General features: G+C 48.4%; 1 protein-coding gene across 1 annotated transcript in view; it reads right to left on the minus strand.

Moving 5' to 3' along the window:
• Window positions 1-345: 345 nt before the first annotated feature.
• Window positions 346-23052, minus strand: part of LOC310737933 (uncharacterized protein) — a 184000-nt gene continuing 161293 nt past the window's right edge. Inside the window, exon 3 of the mRNA XM_083562720.1 lies at window positions 346-1844. Coding sequence (XP_083418846.1) covers window positions 1613-1844 — 232 coding nt within the window. The 3' untranslated portion in view covers window positions 346-1612. The remainder of the gene's footprint in view (window positions 1845-23052) is intronic.

Consider the following 23052-nt stretch of genomic DNA (forward strand, 5'->3'; position numbering starts at 1 on the left):
CCAGGTGCATTTAAACCAAACTTTAGTGAATACAAGGGGTTTCCTAACTCTTTCGCCGCCATTGACGAATTAAAGGGATACACACTAATTTTCAGATCACATAAAAAAAAGTTAATCTCTTTAAACACAAATTATCTGAATAGTGCAGTTATTTAAAATGAGCTTTTAAATAATTCTGACTACAGCTTTTATATACACATGTTTAATAAAAGAAACCTAACTAGTAAGAGGCTTACATTTATATATTTTTTTATATACATATTTTATATACATACACACATATATATATATGAGATCCTGTGTTATATATATTTAGTTGCTACTCACCAGCAGTCAACAGAGGTCAGTTGTCTCTGTGTTAAAGCACATAATTCTTTCTGTGTTTTTGTTGTTTCAATGATCAATTTTAGCTCTTTTCTCTCTCATTTTTATTACCGTCGCCAGACACTAAAATTTTGTTGAAAGATTTAAACTAAAAACCTGTTTAATGCAGTAAATGTATATACATGGCATTTCATCATTTATAACTTTGGAAAAAAAAAATATTTGGAGCAATATCATTTACATTTGCAGCATTTAGGAGACGCATCAAAACCATCACATCAAAAAGATAGTCAGGGACTCTGCTGTACGGACATCTAGGGGAAGTTCATTCCACCACCTCGGTGCCAGAACAGAGAAGAGCCTTGAAGTGTACTTACCTCTCATTCTGAGAGAAGGTGGTACCAGTAGAGCAGTGCTGGAGGATCTCAGACAGCGTGGTGCAGTGTGAGATGTGATGAGGTCACTGAGGTAAGATGGTGCTGGTCCATTTTTTGCCTTGTAGGCATCATCAGTGTTTTGAATCTGATACATGCAGCTACTGGAAGACAGTTAAGGGAGCGCAGCAGTGGGGTGGTGTGGGAGAACTTGGGCAGATTGAACACAAGTCTTGCAGCTGCATTTTGGATCATTTGCAGTGGACGAATAGCATTCAGGGGAAGACCTGCCAGCAGAGAGCTGCAGTAGTCCAGTCTCAAAATCACAAAAGACTGAACAAGAACCTGGGCAGCCTGTGTGGAGAGAAATGATCGAATCCTTTGGATGTTGTAGAGAAGAAATCGACAAGAACGAGCAACATTAGTGACATGTGGGAGGAAGGACAGTTCAATGTCCATACCCCAAGGTTACGAGCAGTGGCTGAAGTGGAGAGCAGAGAGTCATGAAGTGTTATTTGGAGATCTTGACCTGAAGATAAATCACCTGGGATGACTAGCAGTTCTGTTTTGCTGGGGTTGAGTTTTTAGTTAATGAGCACTCATCTCATCACAGAAGAGTTGAGTGTCATCTGCATAGCAGTGATAAGAAAACCCATGTGAGGATATGACTTCACCAATGGAGTGGGTATAGTGGGAGAAAAGGAGGGAACCATGTACCGAGCCTTGTGGGACACCAGTGGTGAGTCTGCACAAGGCAGATGAGGATCCCCTTCATGTTACCTGGTATGAGTGATCTTCCAGGTAGAAAGCAAACCATTCCCATGCTGTTCTGTGGATACGGAGAATCTTGAGGGTTGATAAGAGTGTCTTGTGGTTGACTGTGTCAAATGCTGCTGAAAGGTCTAGAAAGATGATTACAGATGACAGCTTGGATGATCGAGCAGCATGCAGTTTCTCAGAAACAGCCAAAAGAGCCGCGTTTGTGGAATGTGCCGCTTTGAACCCAGACTGGTTCGGATCATGAAGGTTGTTCTGTGAGAGACAGACAGACAGTTGGTTAAAAACAGTGCATTCCAGAGATTTAGAAAGAAAGGAGAGAAGTGATACCGGTCTGTAGTTGTTGATGTCTGATGGGTCCAGAGCAGGTTTCTTTAAGATGGGAATGACCCTTGCTTGCTTGAATGTAGTTGGTACATAGCCAGATGTTAAGGACCCATTGATGATTGTGGAGATGAAGAGCAGGAGATCTTGTGTGATGGTCTGAAGCATAGTTGAAGGGATTGGATCCAGAGGACAGATGGTGGGATTGCAAGATTGGATGACTTGCAGTATCTCATCTTCTTTTATGGTTGAGAAACTTGACAACAGAGGAGTAGCAGATTCCTGGCTGTGTTGTGTAGTCATTGTTGGGGAGGAAGTGAAGGTCTGGCAGATTTCCATAATCTTTTCTTCATAGAAGGAGTCAAAGTCATTAGCAGTCAGGGAGCAGAGGTGGCAAAAGTACACACATCCTTTACTTCAGTAGAAGTACAGATCCTCATGGTTTAAAATACTCGGGTAAAAGTTGAAGTACTGATTATACTTTTTTTACTTAAGTGAAAGTAAAGAAGTTTTGGCTCCGACATGTACTACAGTAAAAAGTAGTTATTACTTCTACCTGTTTTAGCTGTTAACTGGACCTCACATCATATTAATGATAGATAGATAGATAGATAGATAGATAGATAGATAGATAGATAGATAGATAGATAGATAGATAGATAGATAGATAGATAGATAGATAGATAGATAGATAGGCGTAAATTTTATTTAACAGTAGGGGGGACAATAAATATAAAATTACTCATGAGCAATTTTTGAAGGGGGACACAAATAATACAGTGAAATTGTACTGATAAAGACACAGTGTCCCCACAGTGAAACACTTTGCTTTTATTATTGTAGCATGGAGACGGCGTCATTATGATTATTTTAAGTTTAAGTTTTTCTCAGGTTCAATGACAAAGCAAAACAAGGAATTAAAAAACAACTTTTAACATTTTATTTACAATGAAGACACTTAAGAACAGAATAAAAATTGATTATAAAAATACACTGGGGTCAGTTGGGATGTAGCACAGTGATCATTTAGTAAATGCACAGATAAACAATATGCTAATTAAATTAACATTATACCAATTCATCCCAAATAAATCACTGCATGGGAAACGGCTTTGGTGTGTTAGTGTCAGTGCGCTATGCTACAAGCTAACGTTCACTAGATAAGTGATATTTTAATCACTAATAGAGCAGATTCATGGAAAATTACATCCCTAATCAGCATTTTTGCCACAACTAATTTATGAATGAGTCTCAATAACTACATTAAAGAGAATCGCTTTATCTAAAGTGTATAAATACACTAGTTAATTGAGCTGAACATTAATTGAGTCGCAGACACACACCTGACTCGTGTGTGTAGAGAAGGTGAGATGAACACACACCTGATTTGTGTGTGTAGAGTAGATGAGATGAACACACACCTGACTCGTGTGTGTAGAGAAGGTGAGATGAACACACACCTGATTTGTGTGTGTAGAGTAGATGAGATGAACGCACACCTGACTCGTGTGTGTAGAGTAGATGAGATGAACGCACACCTGACTCGTGTGTGTAGAGTAGATGAGATGAACGCACACCTGACTCGTGTGTGTAGAGTAGATGAGATGAACGCACACCTGACTCGTGTGTGTAGAGAAGGTGAGATGAACACACACCTGACTCGTGTGTGTAGAGAAGATGAGATAAACGCACACCTGACTCGTGTGTGTGTGTGTGTAGAGTAGGTGAGATGAACACACACCTGACTCGTGTGTGTAGAGAAGGTGAGATGAACGCACACCTGACTCGTGTGTGTAGAGTAGATGAGATAAACGCACACCTGACTCGTGTGTGTGGAGAAAGTGAGATGAACACACACCTGACTCGTGTGTGTAGTGAAGGTGAGATGAACGCACACCTGACTCGTGTGTGTAGAGTAGGTGAGATGAACACACACCTGACTCGTGTGTGTAGAGAAGGTGAGATGAACACACACCTGACTCGTGTGTGTAGTGAAGGTGAGATGAACGCACACCTGACTCGTGTGTGTAGAGAAGGTGAGATGAACGCGCACCTGACTCGTGTGTGTAGAGAAGGTGAGATGAACGCGCACCTGACTCGTGTGTGTAGAGTAGGTGAGATGAACGCACACCTGACTCGTGTGTGTAGTGAAGGTGAGATGAACGCGCACCTGACTCGTGTGTGTAGAGAAGGTGAGATGAACGCGCACCTGACTCGTGTGTGTAGTGAAGGTGAGATGAACGCACACCTGACTCGTGTGTGTAGAGTAGGTGAGATGAACGCACACCTGACTCGTGTGTGTAGTGAAGGTGAGATGAACGCACACCTGACTCGTGTGTGTAGTGAAGGTGAGATGAACGCACACCTGACTCGTGTGTGTAGAGTAGGTGAGATGAACGCACACCTGACTCGTGTGTGTAGTGAAGGTGAGATGAACACACACCTGACTCGTGTGTGTAGAGAAGGTGAGATGAACACGCACCTGACTCGTGTGTGTAGAGTAGGTAAGATAAACACGCACCTGACTCGTGTGTGTGTGTGTGTGTGTGTAGAGTAGGTGAGATGAACACACACCTGACTCGTGTGTGTAGAGTAGGTGAGATGAACACGCACCTGACTCGTGTGTGTGTGTGTGTAGAGTAGGTGAGATGAACACACACCTGACTCGTGTGTGTAGAGAAGGTGAGATGAACGCACACCTGACTCGTGTGTGTGTGTGTGTAGAGTAGGTGAGATGAACACACACCTGACTCGTGTGTGTAGAGAAGGTGAGATGAACGCACACCTGACTCGTGTGTGTAGAGTAGGTGAGATGAACACGCACCTGACTCGTGTGTGTGTGTGTGTAGAGTAGGTGAGATGAACACACACCTGACTCGTGTGTGTAGAGAAGGTGAGATGAACGCACACCTGACTCGTGTGTGTAGAGTAGGTGAGATGAACGCACACCTGACTCGTGTGTGTAGAGAAGGTGAGATGAACGCACACCTGACTCGTGTGTGTAGAGTAGGTGAGATGAACACACACCTGACTCGTGTGTGTAGAGAAGGTGAGATGAACACACACCTGACTCGTGTGTGTAGAGTAGGTGAGATGAACACGCACCTGACTCGTGTGTGTGTGTGTGTGTAGAGTAGGTGAGATGAACACACACCTGACTCGTGTGTGTAGAGAAGGTGAGATGAACGCACACCTGACTCGTGTGTGTGTGTGTGTGTAGAGTAGGTGAGATGAACACACACCTGACTCGTGTGTGTAGAGTAGATGAGATGAACACACACCTGACTCGTGTGTGTAGAGCAGGTGAGATGAACGCACACCTGACTCGTGTGTGTAGAGTAGATGAGATGAACGCACACCTGACTCGTGTGTGTAGAGCAGGTGAGATGAACACACACCTGACTCGTGTGTGTAGAGAAGGTGAGATGAACGCACACCTGACTCGTGTGTGTGGAGAAAGTGAGATGAACACACACCTGACTCGTGTGTGTAGTGAAGGTGAGATGAACGCACACCTGACTCGTGTGTGTAGAGTAGGTGAGATGAACACACACCTGACTCGTGTGTGTAGAGAAGGTGAGATGAACACACACCTGACTCGTGTGTGTAGTGAAGGTGAGATGAACGCACACCTGACTCGTGTGTGTAGAGAAGGTGAGATGAACGCGCACCTGACTCGTGTGTGTAGAGAAGGTGAGATGAACACGCACCTGACTCGTGTGTGTAGAGAAGGTGAGATGAACGCGCACCTGACTCGTGTGTGTAGAGAAGGTGAGATGAACGCACACCTGACTCGTGTGTGTAGAGTAGGTGAGATGAACGCACACCTGACTCGTGTGTGTAGAGAAGGTGAGATGAACGCACACCTGACTCGTGTGTGTAGTGAAGGTGAGATGAACGCACACCTGACTCGTGTGTGTAGAGAAGGTGAGATGAACGCACACCTGACTCGTGTGTGTAGAGTAGGTGAGATGAACACACACCTGACTCGTGTGTGTAGAGAAGGTGAGATGAACACGCACCTGACACGTGTGTGTAGAGCAGGTAAGATAAACACGCACCTGACTCGTGTGTGTGTGTGTGTGTGTAGAGTAGGTGAGATGAACACACACCTGACTCGTGTGTGTAGAGTAGGTGAGATGAACACGCACCTGACTCGTGTGTGTGTGTGTGTGTAAAGTAGGTGAGATGAACACACACCTGACTCGTGTGTGTAGAGAAGGTGAGATGAACGCGCACCTGACTCGTGTGTGTAGAGTAGTTGAGATGAACACACACCTGACTCGTGTGTGTAGAGTAGGTGAGATGAACACACACCTGACTCGTGTGTGTAGAGTAGGTGAGATGAACACACACCTGACTCGTGTGTGTAGAGAAGGTGAGATGAACGCACACCTGACTCGTGTGTGTGTGTGTGTGTAGAGTAGGTGAGATGAACACACACCTGACTCGTGTGTGTAGAGAAGGTGAGATGAACGCACACCTGACTCGTGTGTGTAGAGAAGGTGAGATGAACGCACACCTGACTCGTGTGTGTAGAGAAGGTGAGATGAACACACACCTGATTTGTGTGTGTAGAGTAGATGAGATGAACACACACCTGACTCGTGTGTGTAGAGAAGGTGAGATGAACACACACCTGATTTGTGTGTGTAGAGTAGATGAGATGAACGCACACCTGACTCGTGTGTGTAGAGTAGATGAGATGAACGCACACCTGACTCGTGTGTGTAGAGTAGGTGAGATGAACACACACCTGACTCGTGTGTGTAGAGAAGATGAGATAAACGCACACCTGACTCGTGTGTGTGTGTGTGTAGAGTAGGTGAGATGAACACACACCTGACTCGTGTGTGTAGAGAAGGTGAGATGAACGCACACCTGACTCGTGTGTGTAGAGTAGATGAGATAAACGCACACCTGACTCGTGTGTGTGGAGAAAGTGAGATGAACACACACCTGACTCGTGTGTGTAGTGAAGGTGAGATGAACGCACACCTGACTCGTGTGTGTAGAGAAGGTGAGATGAACGCACACCTGACTCGTGTGTGTAGAGAAGGTGAGATGAACGCGCACCTGACTCGTGTGTGTAGAGTAGGTGAGATGAACGCACACCTGACTCGTGTGTGTAGAGAAGGTGAGATAAACGCACACCTGACTCGTGTGTGTAGTGAAGGTGAGATGAACGCACACCTGACTCGTGTGTGTAGTGAAGGTGAGATGAACGCACACCTGACTCGTGTGTGTAGAGTAGGTGAGATGAACACACACCTGACTCGTGTGTGTAGAGAAGGTGAGATGAACACGCACCTGACTCGTGTGTGTAAAGTAGGTAAGATAAACCCGCACCTGACTCGTGTGTGTGTGTGTGTGTGTGTAGAGTAGGTGAGATGAACACACACCTGACTCGTGTGTGTAGAGTAGGTGAGATGAACACGCACCTGACTCGTGTGTGTGTGTGTGTAGAGTAGGTGAGATGAACACACACCTGACTCGTGTGTGTAGAGAAGGTGAGATGAACGCACACCTGACTCGTGTGTGTGTGTGTGTAGAGTAGGTGAGATGAACACACACCTGACTCGTGTGTGTAGAGAAGGTGAGATGAACGCACACCTGACTCGTGTGTGTAGAGTAGGTGAGATGAACGCACACCTGACTCGTGTGTGTAGAGTAGGTGAGATGAACACACACCTGACTCGTGTGTGTAGAGAAGGTGAGATGAACACACACCTGACTCGTGTGTGTAGAGTAGGTGAGATGAACACGCACCTGACTCGTGTGTGTGTGTGTGTGTAGAGTAGGTGAGATGAACACACACCTGACTCGTGTGTGTAGAGAAGGTGAGATGAACGCACACCAGACTCGTGTGTGTGTGTGTGTAGAGTAGGTGAGATGAACACACACCTGACTCGTGTGTGTAGAGTAGGTGAGATGAACACACACCTGACTCGTGTGTGTAGAGCAGGTGAGATGAACGCACACCTGACTCGTGTGTGTAGAGTAGATGAGATGAACGCACACCTGACTCGTGTGTGTAGAGCAGGTGAGATGAACACACACCTGACTCGTGTGTGTAGAGAAGGTGAGATGAACGCACACCTGACTCGTGTGTGTGGAGAAAGTGAGATGAACGCACACCTGACTCGTGTGTGTAGTGAAGGTGAGATGAACGCACACCTGACTCGTGTGTGTAGTGAAGGTGAGATGAACGCGCACCTGACTCGTGTGTGTAGAGAAGGTGAGATGAACGCGCACCTGACTCGTGTGTGTAGAGAAGGTGAGATGAACACGCACCTGACTCGTGTGTGTAGAGAAGGTGAGATGAACGCGCACCTGACTCGTGTGTGTAGAGTAGGTGAGATGAACGCACACCTGACTCGTGTGTGTAGAGTAGGTGAGATGAACGCACACCTGACTCGTGTGTGTAGAGTAGATGAGATGAACGCACACCTGACTCGTGTGTGTAGAGTAGGTGAGATGAACGCACACCTGACTCGTGTGTGTAGAGAAGGTGAGATGAACGCACACCTGACTCGTGTGTGTAGAGTAGATGAGATGAACGCACACCTGACTCGTGTGTGTAGAGTAGGTGAGATGAACGCACACCTGACTCGTGTGTGTAGAGTAGATGAGATGAACGCACACCTGACTCGTGTGTGTAGAGCAGGTGAGATGAACGCACACCTGACTCGTGTGTGTAGAGAAGGTGAGATGAACGCACACCTGACTCGTGTGTGTGGAGAAAGTGAGATGAACACACACCTGACTCGTGTGTGTAGTGAAGGTGAGATGAACGCACACCTGACTCGTGTGTGTAGAGTAGGTGAGATGAACACACACCTGACTCGTGTGTGTAGAGAAGGTGAGATGAACACACACCTGACTCGTGTGTGTAGTGAAGGTGAGATGAACGCACACCTGACTCGTGTGTGTAGAGAAGGTGAGATGAACGCGCACCTGACTCGTGTGTGTAGAGAAGGTGAGATGAACACGCACCTGACTCGTGTGTGTAGAGAAGGTGAGATGAACGCGCACCTGACTCGTGTGTGTAGAGAAGGTGAGATGAACACGCACCTGACTCGTGTGTGTAGAGTAGGTGAGATGAACGCACACCTGACTCGTGTGTGTAGAGAAGGTGAGATGAACGCGCACCTGACTCGTGTGTGTAGTGAAGGTGAGATGAACGCACACCTGACTCGTGTGTGTAGAGAAGGTGAGATGAACGCACACCTGACTCGTGTGTGTAGAGTAGGTGAGATGAACACACACCTGACTCGTGTGTGTAGAGAAGGTGAGATGAACACGCACCTGACACGTGTGTGTAGAGCAGGTAAGATAAACACGCACCTGACTCGTGTGTGTGTGTGTGTGTGTGTAGAGTAGGTGAGATGAACACACACCTGACTCGTGTGTGTGTGTGTGTGTAGAGTAGGTGAGATGAACACACACCTGACTCGTGTGTGTAGAGAAGGTGAGATGAACGCGCACCTGACTCGTGTGTGTAGAGTAGTTGAGATGAACACACACCTGACTCGTGTGTGTAGAGTAGGTGAGATGAACACACACCTGACTCGTGTGTGTAGAGAAGGTGAGATGAACGCACACCTGACTCGTGTGTGTGTGTGTGTAGAGTAGGTGAGATGAACACACACCTGACTCGTGTGTGTAGAGAAGGTGAGATGAACGCACACCTGACTCGTGTGTGTAGAGAAGGTGAGATGAACGCACACCTGACTCGTGTGTGTAGAGAAGGTGAGATGAACACACACCTGATTTGTGTGTGTAGAGTAGATGAGATGAACACACACCTGACTCGTGTGTGTAGAGAAGGTGAGATGAACACACACCTGATTTGTGTGTGTAGAGTAGATGAGATGAACGCACACCTGACTCGTGTGTGTAGAGTAGATGAGATGAACGCACACCTGACTCGTGTGTGTAGAGAAGATGAGATAAACGCACACCTGACTCGTGTGTGTGTGTGTGTAGAGTAGGTGAGATGAACACACACCTGACTCGTGTGTGTAGAGAAGGTGAGATGAACGCACACCTGACTCGTGTGTGTAGAGTAGATGAGATAAACGCACACCTGACTCGTGTGTGTGGAGAAAGTGAGATGAACACACACCTGACTCGTGTGTGTAGTGAAGGTGAGATGAACGCACACCTGACTCGTGTGTGTAGAGTAGGTGAGATGAACACACACCTGACTCGTGTGTGTAGAGAAGGTGAGATGAACACACACCTGACTCGTGTGTGTAGTGAAGGTGAGATGAACGCGCACCTGACTCGTGTGTGTAGAGAAGGTGAGATGAACGCGCACCTGACTCGTGTGTGTAGAGAAGGTGAGATGAACGCGCACCTGACTCGTGTGTGTAGAGAAGGTGAGATGAACGCGCACCTGACTCGTGTGTGTAGAGTAGGTGAGATGAACACACACCTGACTCGTGTGTGTAGAGAAGGTGAGATGAACGCGCACCTGACTCGTGTGTGTAGAGTAGGTGAGATGAACACACACCTGACTCGTGTGTGTAGAGAAGGTGAGATGAACACGCACCTGACTCGTGTGTGTAAAGTAGGTAAGATAAACCCGCACCTGACTCGTGTGTGTGTGTGTGTGTGTGTGTAGAGTAGGTGAGATGAACACACACCTGACTCGTGTGTGTAGAGTAGGTGAGATGAACACGCACCTGACTCGTGTGTGTGTGTGTGTAGAGTAGGTGAGATGAACACACACCTGACTCGTGTGTGTAGAGAAGGTGAGATGAACGCACACCTGACTCGTGTGTGTGTGTGTGTAGAGTAGGTGAGATGAACACACACCTGACTCGTGTGTGTAGAGAAGGTGAGATGAACGCACACCTGACTCGTGTGTGTAGAGTAGGTGAGATGAACACGCACCTGACTCGTGTGTGTGTGTGTGTGTAGAGTAGGTGAGATGAACACACACCTGACTCGTGTGTGTAGAGAAGGTGAGATGAACGCACACCTGACTCGTGTGTGTAGAGTAGGTGAGATGAACGCACACCTGACTCGTGTGTGTAGAGTAGGTGAGATGAACGCACACCTGACTCGTGTGTGTAGAGAAGGTGAGATGAACGCACACCTGACTCGTGTGTGTAGAGTAGGTGAGATGAACACACACCTGACTCGTGTGTGTAGAGAAGGTGAGATGAACACACACCTGACTCGTGTGTGTAGAGAAGGTGAGATGAACACGCACCTGACTCGTGTGTGTGTGTGTGTGTAGAGTAGGTGAGATGAACACACACCTGACTCGTGTGTGTAGAGAAGGTGAGATGAACGCACACCAGACTCGTGTGTGTGTGTGTGTAGAGTAGGTGAGATGAACACACACCTGACTCGTGTGTGTAGAGTAGGTGAGATGAACACACACCTGACTCGTGTGTGTAGAGCAGGTGAGATGAACGCACACCTGACTCGTGTGTGTAGAGTAGATGAGATGAACGCACACCTGACTCGTGTGTGTAGAGCAGGTGAGATGAACACACACCTGACTCGTGTGTGTAGAGAAGGTGAGATGAACGCACACCTGACTCGTGTGTGTGGAGAAAGTGAGATGAACGCGCACCTGACTCGTGTGTGTAGTGAAGGTGAGATGAACGCACACCTGACTCGTGTGTGTAGAGAAGGTGAGATGAACGCGCACCTGACTCGTGTGTGTAGAGAAGGTGAGATGAACACGCACCTGACTCGTGTGTGTAGAGAAGGTGAGATGAACGCGCACCTGACTCGTGTGTGTAGAGTAGGTGAGATGAACACACACCTGACTCGTGTGTGTAGAGTAGATGAGATGAACACGCACCTGACTCGTGTGTGTAGAGAAGGTGAGATGAACACGCACCTGACTCGTGTGTGTAGAGAAGGTGAGATGAACACGCACCTGACTCGTGTGTGTAGAGAAGGTGAGATGAACACGCACCTGACTCGTGTGTGTAGAGTAGGTGAGATGAACGCACACCTGACTCGTGTGTGTAGAGAAGGTGAGATGAACGCACACCTGACTCGTGTGTGTAGTGAAGGTGAGATGAACGCACACCTGACTCGTGTGTGTAGAGAAGGTGAGATGAACGCACACCTGACTCGTGTGTGTAGAGTAGGTGAGATGAACACACACCTGACTCGTGTGTGTAGAGAAGGTGAGATGAACACGCACCTGACTCGTGTGTGTAGAGCAGGTAAGATAAACACGCACCTGACTCGTGTGTGTGTGTGTGTGTGTAGAGTAGGTGAGATGAACACACACCTGACTCGTGTGTGTAGAGTAGGTGAGATGAACACGCACCTGACTCGTGTGTGTGTGTGTGTGTAGAGTAGGTGAGATGAACACACACCTGACTCGTGTGTGTAGAGAAGGTGAGATGAACGCGCACCTGACTCGTGTGTGTAGAGTAGTTGAGATGAACACACACCTGACTCGTGTGTGTAGAGTAGGTGAGATGAACACACACCTGACTCGTGTGTGTAGAGAAGGTGAGATGAACGCACACCTGACTCGTGTGTGTGTGTGTGTAGAGTAGGTGAGATGAACACACACCTGACTCGTGTGTGTAGAGAAGGTGAGATGAACGCACACCTGACTCGTGTGTGTAGAGAAGGTGAGATGAACGCACACCTGACTCGTGTGTGTAGAGTAGGTGAGATGAACACACACCTGACTCGTGTGTGTAGAGTAGGTGAGATGAACACACACCTGACTCGTGTGTGTAGAGCAGGTGAGATGAACGCACACCTGACTCGTGTGTGTAGAGAAGGTGAGATGAACGCACACCTGACTCGTGTGTGTAGAGTAGGTGAGATGAACGCACACCTGACTCGTGTGTGTAGAGAAGGTGAGATGAACGCACACCTGACTCGTGTGTGTGTGTGTGTAGAGTAGGTGAGATGAACGCACACCTGACTCATGTGTGTGTGTGTGTGTGTGTAGAGAAGGTGAGATGAACGCACACCTGACTCGTGTGTGTAGAGTAGGTGAGATGAACGCACACCTGACTCGTGTGTGTAGAGAAGGTGAGATGAACACACACCTGACTCGTGTGTGTAGAGAAGATGAGATGAACACACACCTGACTCGTGTGTGTGTGTGTGTAGAGTAGGTGAGATGAACGCACACCTGACTCATGTGTGTGTGTGTGTGTGTGTAGAGAAGGTGAGATGAACGCACACCTGACTCGTGTGTGTGTGTGTGTAGAGTAGGTGAGATGAACGCACACCTGACTCATGTGTGTGTGTGTGTGTGTGTAGAGAAGGTGAGATGAACGCACACCTGACTCATGTGTGTGTGTGTGTGTGTGTAGAGAAGGTGAGATGAACGCACACCTGACTCGTGTGTGTAGAGTAGGTGAGATGAACGCACACCTGACTCGTGTGTGTAGAGAAGGTGAGATGAACACACACCTGACTCGTGTGTGTAGAGAAGGTGAGATGAACGCACACCTGACTCGTGTGTGTAGAGAAGGTGAGATGAACGCACACCTGACTCGTGTGTGTGTGTGTGTAGAGTAGGTGAGATGAACGCACACCTGACTCATGTGTGTAGAGAAGGTGAGATGAACACGCACCTGACTCGTGTGTGTGTGTGTGTGTGTAGAGTAGGTGAGATGAACGCACACCTGACTCGTGTGTGTAGAGAAGGTGAGATGAACGCACACCTGACTCGTGTGTGTAGAGTAGGTGAGATGAACACACACCTGACTCGTGTGTGTGTGTGTGTGTAGAGTAGGTGAGATGAACGCACACCTGACTCGTGTGTGTAGAGAAGGTGAGATGAACGCACACCTGACTCGTGTGTGTAGAGTAGGTGAGATGAACACACACCTGACTCGTGTGTGTGTGTGTGTGTAGAGTAGGTGAGATGAACACACACCTGACTCGTGTGTGTAGAGAAGGTGAGATGAACACACACCTGACTCGTGTGTGTAGAGTAGGTGAGATGAACGCGCACCTGACTCGTGTGTGTAGAGTAGGTGAGATGAACGCACACCTGACTCGTGTGTGTAGAGAAGGTGAGATGAACGCACACCTGACTCGTGTGTGTAGAGTAGGTGAGATGAACGCACACCTGACTCGTGTGTGTAGAGTAGGTGAGATGAACGCACACCTGACTCGTGTGTGTGTGTGTGTAGAGTAGGTGAGATGAACGCACACCTGACTCATGTGTGTGTGTGTGTGTGTGTAGAGAAGGTGAGATGAACGCACACCTGACTCGTGTGTGTAGAGTAGGTGAGATGAACGCACACCTGACTCGTGTGTGTAGAGTAGGTGAGATGAACGCACACCTGACTCGTGTGTGTGTGTGTGTAGAGTAGGTGAGATGAACGCACACCTGACTCATGTGTGTGTGTGTGTGTGTGTAGAGAAGGTGAGATGAACACACACCTGACTCGTGTGTGTGTGAGTGTGTAGAGTAGGTGAGATGAACGCACACCTGACTCGTTTGTGTACAGTAGGTGAGATGAACGCACACCTGACTCGTGTGTGTAGAGAAGGTGAGATGAACGCACACCTGACTTGTGTGTGTAGAGCAGGTGAGATGAACACACACCTGACTCGTGTGTGTAGTGAAGGTGAGATGAACACACACCTGACTCGTGTGTGTAGAGTAGGTGAGATGAACACACACCTGACTCGTGTGTGTAGAGTAGATGAGATGAACACACACCTGACTCGTGTGTGTGTGTGTGTAGAGTAGGTGAGATGAACACACACCTGACTCGTGTGTGTAGGGTAGGTGAGATGAACGCACACCTGACTCGTGTGTGTAGTGAAGGTGAGATGAACACACACCTGACTCGTGTGTGTAGAGTAGGTGAGATGAACACACACCTGACTCGTGTGTGTGTGTGTGTAGAGTAGGTGAGATGAACACACACCTGACTCGTGTGTGTAGAGCAGGTGAGATGAACACACACCTGACTCGTGTGTGTGTGTGTGTAGAGTAGGTGAGATGAACACACACCTGACTCGTGTGTGTAGAGTAGGTGAGATGAACACACACCTGACTCGTGTGTGTAGAGTAGGTGAGATGAACACACACCTGACTCGTGTGTGTAGAGTAGGTGAGATGAACACACACCTGACTCGTGTGTGTAGAGTAGGTGAGATGAACACACACCTGACTCGTGTGTGTAGAGTAGATGAGATGAACACACACCTGACTCGTGTGTGTAGAGTAGGTGAGATGAACACACACCTGACTCGTGTGTGTAGAGTAGATGAGATGAACACACACCTGACTCGTGTGTGTAGAGTAGATGAGATGAACACACACCTGACTCGTGTGTGTAGAGAAGGTGAGATGAACGCACACCTGACTCGTGTGTGTAGAGTAGATGAGATGAACACAAACCTGACTCGTGTGTGTGGAGAAGATGAGATGAACACACACCTGACTCGTGTGTGTAGAGTAGATGAGATGAACGCACACCTGACTCGTGTGTGTAGAGTAGGTGAGATGAACGCACACTTGACTCGTGTGTGTAGAGTAGATGAGATGAACGCACACCTGACTCGTGTGTGTGGAGAAGGTGAGATGAACGCACACCTGACTCGTGTGTGTAGAGAAGGTGAGATGAACGCACACCTGACTCGTGTGTGTAGAGAAGGTGAGATGAACGCACACCTGACTCGTGTGTGTAGAGAAGGTGAGATGAACGCACACCTGACTCGTGTGTGTAGAGAAGGTGAGATGAACACACACCTGACTCGTGTGTGTGTGTGTAGAGTAGGTGAAATGAACGCACACCTGACTCGTGTGTGTAGAGTAGGTGAGATGAACACACACCTGACTCGTGTGTGTAGAGTAGGTGAGATGAACACACACCTGACTCGTGTGTGTAGAGTAGGTGAGATGAACGCACACCTGACTCGTGTGTGTAGAGAAGGTGAGATGAACGCACACCTGACTCGTGTGTGTGGAGAAAGTGAGATGAACACACACCTGACTCGTGTGTGTGGAGAAAGTGAGATGAACGCACACCTGACTCGTGTGTGTAGTGAAGGTGAGATGAACGCACACCTGACTCGTGTGTGTAGAGTAGGTGAGATGAACGCACACCTGACTCGTGTGTGTAGTGAAGGTGAGATGAACGCACACCTGACTCGTGTGTGTAGTGAAGGTGAGATGAACACACACCTGACTCGTGTGTGTAGAGTAGGTGAGATGAACGCACACCTGACTCGTGTGTGTAGTGAAGGTGAGATGAACGCACACCTGACTCGTGTGTGTAGTGAAGGTGAGATGAACACACACCTGACTCGTGTGTGTAGAGTAGGTGAGATGAACACACACCTGACTCGTGTGTGTAGAGTAGATGAGATGAACGCACACCTGACTCGTGTGTGTAGAGAAGGTGAGATGAACGCACACCTGACTCGTGTGTGTGTGTGTGTAGAGTAGGTGAGATGAACACACACCTGACTCGTGTGTGTGGAGAAGGTGAAATGAACGCACACCTGACTCGTGTGTTTAGTGAAGGTGAGATGAACACACACCTGACTCGTGTGTGTAGAGTAGGTGAGATGAACACACACCTGACTCGTGTGTGTAGAGTTGGTGAGATGAACACACACCTGACTCGTGTGTGTAGAGTAGGTGAGATGAACACACACCTGACTCGTGTGTGTAGTGAAGGTGAGATGAACACACACCTGACTCGTGTGTGTAGAGTAGGTGAGATGAACACACACCTGACTCGTGTGTGTAGAGTAGATGAGATGAACACACACCTGACTCGTGTGTGTAGTGAAGGTGAGATGAACACACACCTGACTCGTGTGTGTAGAGTAGGTGAGATGAACGCACACCTGACTCGTGTGTGTAGAGAAGGTGAGATGAACGCACACCTGACTCGTGTGTGTGTGTGTGTGTAGAGTAGGTGAGATGAACACACACCTGACTCGTGTGTGTAGAGTAGATGAGATGAACACACACCTGACTCGTGTGTGTAGAGTAGGTGAGATGAACGCACACCTGACTCGTGTGTGTAGAGTAGATGAGATGAACGCACACCTGACTCGTGTGTGTAGTGAAGGTGAGATGAACACACACCTGACTCGTGTGTGTAGAGTAGATGAGATGAACACACACCTGACTCGTGTGTGTGTGTGTGTAGAGTAGGTGAGATGAACACACACCTGACTCGTGTGTGTAGAGTAGGTGAGATGAACACACACCTGACTCGTGTGTGTAGAGTAGATGAGATGAACACACACCTGACTCGTGTGTGTGTGTGTGTAGAGTAGGTGAGATGAACACACATCTGACTCGTGTGTGTAGAGTAGGTGAGATGAACGCACACCTGACTCGTGTGTGTAGAGTAGGTGAGATGAACGCGCACCTGACTCGTGTGTGTAGAGTAGGTGAGATGAACGCACACCTGACTCGTGTGTGTAGAGAAGGTGAGATGAACGCACACCTGACTCGTGTGTGTAGAGAAGGTGAGATGAACGCACACCTGACTCGTGTGTGTAGAGTAGATGAGATGAACACACACCTGACTCGTGTGTGTAGTGAAGGTGAGATGAACGCACACCTGACTCGTGTGTGTAGAGAAGGTGAGATGAACGCACACCTGACTCGTGTGTGTAGAGTAGGTGAGATGAACACACACCTGACTCGTGTGTGTGTGTGTGTGTAGAGTAGGTGAGATGAACGCACACCTGACTCGTGTGTGTAGAGAAGGTGAGATGAACACACACCTGACTCGTGTGTGTAGAGTAGGTGAGATGAACACACACCTGACTCGTGTGTGTAGAGTAGGTGAGATGAACACACACCTGACTCGTGTGTGTAGAGTAGATGAGATGAACACGCACCTGACTCGTGTGCGTAAAGAAGGTGAGATGAACACACACCTGACTCGTGTGTGTAGAGTAGATGAGATGAACGCACACCTGACTCGTGTGTGTAGTGAAGGTGAGATGAACACACACCTGGCTCGTGTGTGTAGAGTAGATGAGATGAACACACACCTGGCTCGTGTGTGTAGAGAAGGTGAGATGAACACACACCTGACTCGTGTGTGTAGAGTAGATGAGATGAACGCACACCTGACTCGTGTGTGTAGTGAAGGTGAGATGAACACACACCTGACTCGTGTGTGTAGAGTAGATGAGATGAACACACACCTGACTCGTGTGTGTAGAGTAGGTGAGATGAACACACACCTGACTCGTGTGTGTAGAGTAGATGAGATGAACACACACCTGACTCGTGTGTGTGTGTGTGTAGAGTAGGTGAGATGAACACACACCTGACTCGTGTGTGTAGAGTAGGTGAGATGAACGCACACCTGACTCGTGTGTGTAGAGTAGATGAGATGAACACACACCTGACTCGTGTGTGTAGTGAAGGTGAGATGAACACACACCTGACTCGTGTGTGTAGAGTAGGTGAGATGAACACACACCTGACTCGTGTGTGTGTGTGTGTAGAGTGGGTGAGATGAACACACACCTGACTCGTGTGTGTAGAGCAGGTGAGATGAACACACACCTGACTCGTGTGTGTGTGTGTGTAGAGTAGGTGAGATGAACACACACCTGACTCGTGTGTGTAGAGTAGGTGAGATGAACACACACCTGACTCGTGTGTGTAGAGTAGGTGAGATGAACACACACCTGACTCGTGTGTGTAGAGTAGGTGAGATGAACGCACACCTGACTCGTGTGTGTGGAGAAGATGAGATGAACACACACCTGACTCGTGTGTGTAGAGTAGATGAGATGAACGCACACCTGACTCGTGTGTGTAGAGTAGGTGAGATGAACGCACACTTGACTCGTGTGTGTAGAGTAGATGAGATGAACACACACCTGACTCGTGTGTGTAGTGAAGGTGAGATGAACACACACCTGACTCGTGTGTGTAGAGAAGGTGAGATGAACACACACCTGACTCGTGTGTGTAGAGCAGGTGAGATGAACACACACCTGACTCGTGTGTGTGTGTGTGTAGAGTAGGTGAGATGAACACACACCTGACTCGTGTGTGTAGAGTAGGTGAGATGAACACACACCTGACTCGTGTGTGTAGAGTAGATGAGATGAACACACACCTGACTCGTGTGTGTAGAGAAGGTGAGATGAACGCACACCTGACTCGTGTGTGTAGAGTAGATGAGATGAACACAAACCTGACTCGTGTGTGTGGAGAAGATGAGATGAACACACACCTGACTCGTGTGTGTAGAGTAGATGAGATGAACGCACACCTGACTCGTGTGTGTAGAGTAGATGAGATGAACGCACACCTGACTCGTGTGTGTGGAGAAGGTGAGATGAACGCACACCTGACTCGTGTGTGTAGAGAAGGTGAGATGAACGCACACCTGACTCGTGTGTGTAGAGAAGGTGAGATGAACACACACCTGACTCGTGTGTGTAGAGAAGGTGAGATGAACACACACCTGACTCGTGTGTGTGTGTGTAGAGTAGGTGAGATAAACACACACCTGACTCGTGTGTGTAGAGTAGGTGAGATGAACACACACCTGACTCGTGTGTGTAGAGTAGGTGAGATGAACACACACCTGACTCGTGTGTGTAGAGTAGGTGAGATGAACACACACCTGACTCGTGTGTGTAGAGTAGGTGAGATGAACGCACACCTGACTCGTGTGTGTAGAGCAGGTGAGATGAACGCACACCTGACTCGTGTGTGTAGAGCAGGTGAGATGAACGCACACCTGACTCGTGTGTGTGGAGAAAGTGAGATGAACGCACACCTGACTCGTGTGTGTAGTGAAGGTGAGATGAACGCACACCTGACTCGTGTGTGTAGAGTAGGTGAGATGAACGCACACCTGACTCGTGTGTGTAGTGAAGGTGAGATGAACGCACACCTGACTCGTGTGTGTAGTGAAGGTGAGATGAACGCACACCTGACTCGTGTGTGTAGAGTAGGTGAGATGAACGCACACCTGACTCGTGTGTGTAGTGAAGGTGAGATGAACGCACACCTGACTCGTGTGTGTAGAGTAGGTGAGATGAACGCACACCTGACTCGTGTGTGTAGAGTAGGTGAGATGAACGCACACCTGACTCGTGTGTGTAGTGAAGGTGAGATGAACGCACACCTGACTCGTGTGTGTAGTGAAGGTGAGATGAACGCACACCTGACTCGTGTGTGTAGAGAAGGTGAGATGAACGCGCACCTGACTCGTGTGTGTAGAGAAGGTGAGATGAACACGCACCTGACTCGTGTGTGTAGAGAAGGTGAGATGAACGCGCACCTGACTCGTGTGTGTAGAGTAGGTGAGATGAACACACACCTGACTCGTGTGTGTAGAGTAGATGAGATGAACACACACCTGACTCGTGTGTGTAGAGAAGGTGAGATGAACACGCACCTGACTCGTGTGTGTAGAGAAGGTGAGATGAACACGCACCTGACTCGTGTGTGTAGAGAAGGTGAGATGAACACGCACCTGACTCGTGTGTGTAGAGTAGGTGAGATGAACGCACACCTGACTCGTGTGTGTAGAGAAGGTGAGATGAACGCACACCTGACTCGTGTGTGTAGTGAAGGTGAGATGAACGCACACCTGACTCGTGTGTGTAGAGAAGGTGAGATGAACGCACACCTGACTCGTGTGTGTAGAGTAGGTGAGATGAACACACACCTGACTCGTGTGTGTAGAGAAGGTGAGATGAACACGCACCTGACTCGTGTGTGTAGAGCAGGTAAGATAAACACGCACCTGACTCGTGTGTGTGTGTGTGTGTGTAGAGTAGGTGAGATGAACACACACCTGACTCGTGTGTGTAGAGTAGGTGAGATGAACACGCACCTGACTCGTGTGTGTGTGTGTGTGTAGAGTAGGTGAGATGAACACACACCTGACTCGTGTGTGTAGAGAAGGTGAGATGAACGCGCACCTGACTCGTGTGTGTAGAGTAGTTGAGATGAACACACACCTGACTCGTGTGTGTAGAGTAGGTGAGATGAACACACACCTGACTCGTGTGTGTAGAGAAGGTGAGATGAACGCACACCTGACTCGTGTGTGTGTGTGTGTAGAGTAGGTGAGATGAACACACACCTGACTCGTGTGTGTAGAGAAGGTGAGATGAACGCACACCTGACTCGTGTGTGTAGAGAAGGTGAGATGAACGCACACCTGACTCGTGTGTGTAGAGTAGGTGAGATGAACACACACCTGACTCGTGTGTGTAGAGTAGGTGAGATGAACACACACCTGACTCGTGTGTGTAGAGCAGGTGAGATGAACGCACACCTGACTCGTGTGTGTAGAGAAGGTGAGATGAACGCACACCTGACTCGTGTGTGTAGAGTAGGTGAGATGAACGCACACCTGACTCGTGTGTGTAGAGAAGGTGAGATGAACGCACACCTGACTCGTGTGTGTGTGTGTGTAGAGTAGGTGAGATGAACGCACACCTGACTCATGTGTGTGTGTGTGTGTGTGTAGAGAAGGTGAGATGAACGCACACCTGACTCGTGTGTGTAGAGTAGGTGAGATGAACGCACACCTGACTCGTGTGTGTAGAGAAGGTGAGATGAACACACACCTGACTCGTGTGTGTAGAGAAGATGAGATGAACACACACCTGACTCGTGTGTGTGTGTGTGTAGAGTAGGTGAGATGAACGCACACCTGACTCATGTGTGTGTGTGTGTGTGTGTAGAGAAGGTGAGATGAACGCACACCTGACTCGTGTGTGTGTGTGTGTAGAGTAGGTGAGATGAACGCACACCTGACTCATGTGTGTGTGTGTGTGTGTGTAGAGAAGGTGAGATGAACGCACACCTGACTCATGTGTGTGTGTGTGTGTGTGTAGAGAAGGTGAGATGAACGCACACCTGACTCGTGTGTGTAAAGTAGGTGAGATGAACGCACACCTGACTCGTGTGTGTAGAGAAGGTGAGATGAACACACACCTGACTCGTGTGTGTAGAGAAGGTGAGATGAACGCACACCTGACTCGTGTGTGTAGAGAAGGTGAGATGAACGCACACCTGACTCGTGTGTGTGTGTGTGTAGAGTAGGTGAGATGAACGCACACCTGACTCATGTGTGTAGAGAAGGTGAGATGAACACGCACCTGACTCGTGTGTGTGTGTGTGTGTGTAGAGTAGGTGAGATGAACGCACACCTGACTCGTGTGTGTAGAGAAGGTGAGATGAACGCACACCTGACTCGTGTGTGTAGAGTAGGTGAGATGAACACACACCTGACTCGTGTGTGTGTGTGTGTGTAGAGTAGGTGAGATGAACGCACACCTGACTCGTGTGTGTAGAGAAGGTGAGATGAACGCACACCTGACTCGTGTGTGTAGAGTAGGTGAGATGAACACACACCTGACTCGTGTGTGTGTGTGTGTGTAGAGTAGGTGAGATGAACACACACCTGACTCGTGTGTGTAGAGAAGGTGAGATGAACACACACCTGACTCGTGTGTGTAGAGTAGGTGAGATGAACGCGCACCTGACTCGTGTGTGTAGAGTAGGTGAGATGAACGCACACCTGACTCGTGTGTGTAGAGAAGGTGAGATGAACGCACACCTGACTCGTGTGTGTAGAGTAGGTGAGATGAACGCACACCTGACTCGTGTGTGTAGAGTAGGTGAGATGAACGCACACCTGACTCGTGTGTGTGTGTGTGTAGAGTAGGTGAGATGAACGCACACCTGACTCATGTGTGTGTGTGTGTGTGTGTAGAGAAGGTGAGATGAACGCACACCTGACTCGTGTGTGTAGAGTAGGTGAGATGAACGCACACCTGACTCGTGTGTGTAGAGTAGGTGAGATGAACGCACACCTGACTCGTGTGTGTGTGTGTGTAGAGTAGGTGAGATGAACGCACACCTGACTCATGTGTGTGTGTGTGTGTGTGTAGAGAAGGTGAGATGAACACACACCTGACTCGTGTGTGTGTGAGTGTGTAGAGTAGGTGAGATGAACGCACACCTGACTCGTTTGTGTACAGTAGGTGAGATGAACGCACACCTGACTCGTGTGTGTAGAGAAGGTGAGATGAACGCACACCTGACTTGTGTGTGTAGAGCAGGTGAGATGAACACACACCTGACTCGTGTGTGTAGTGAAGGTGAGATGAACACACACCTGACTCGTGTGTGTAGAGTAGGTGAGATGAACACACACCTGACTCGTGTGTGTAGAGTAGATGAGATGAACACACACCTGACTCGTGTGTGTGTGTGTGTAGAGTAGGTGAGATGAACACACACCTGACTCGTGTGTGTAGG

Source organism: Silurus aristotelis (assembly GCF_946808225.1).
Source record: "Silurus aristotelis genome assembly, chromosome: 15".
NCBI lineage: Eukaryota > Metazoa > Chordata > Actinopteri > Siluriformes > Siluridae > Silurus > Silurus aristotelis.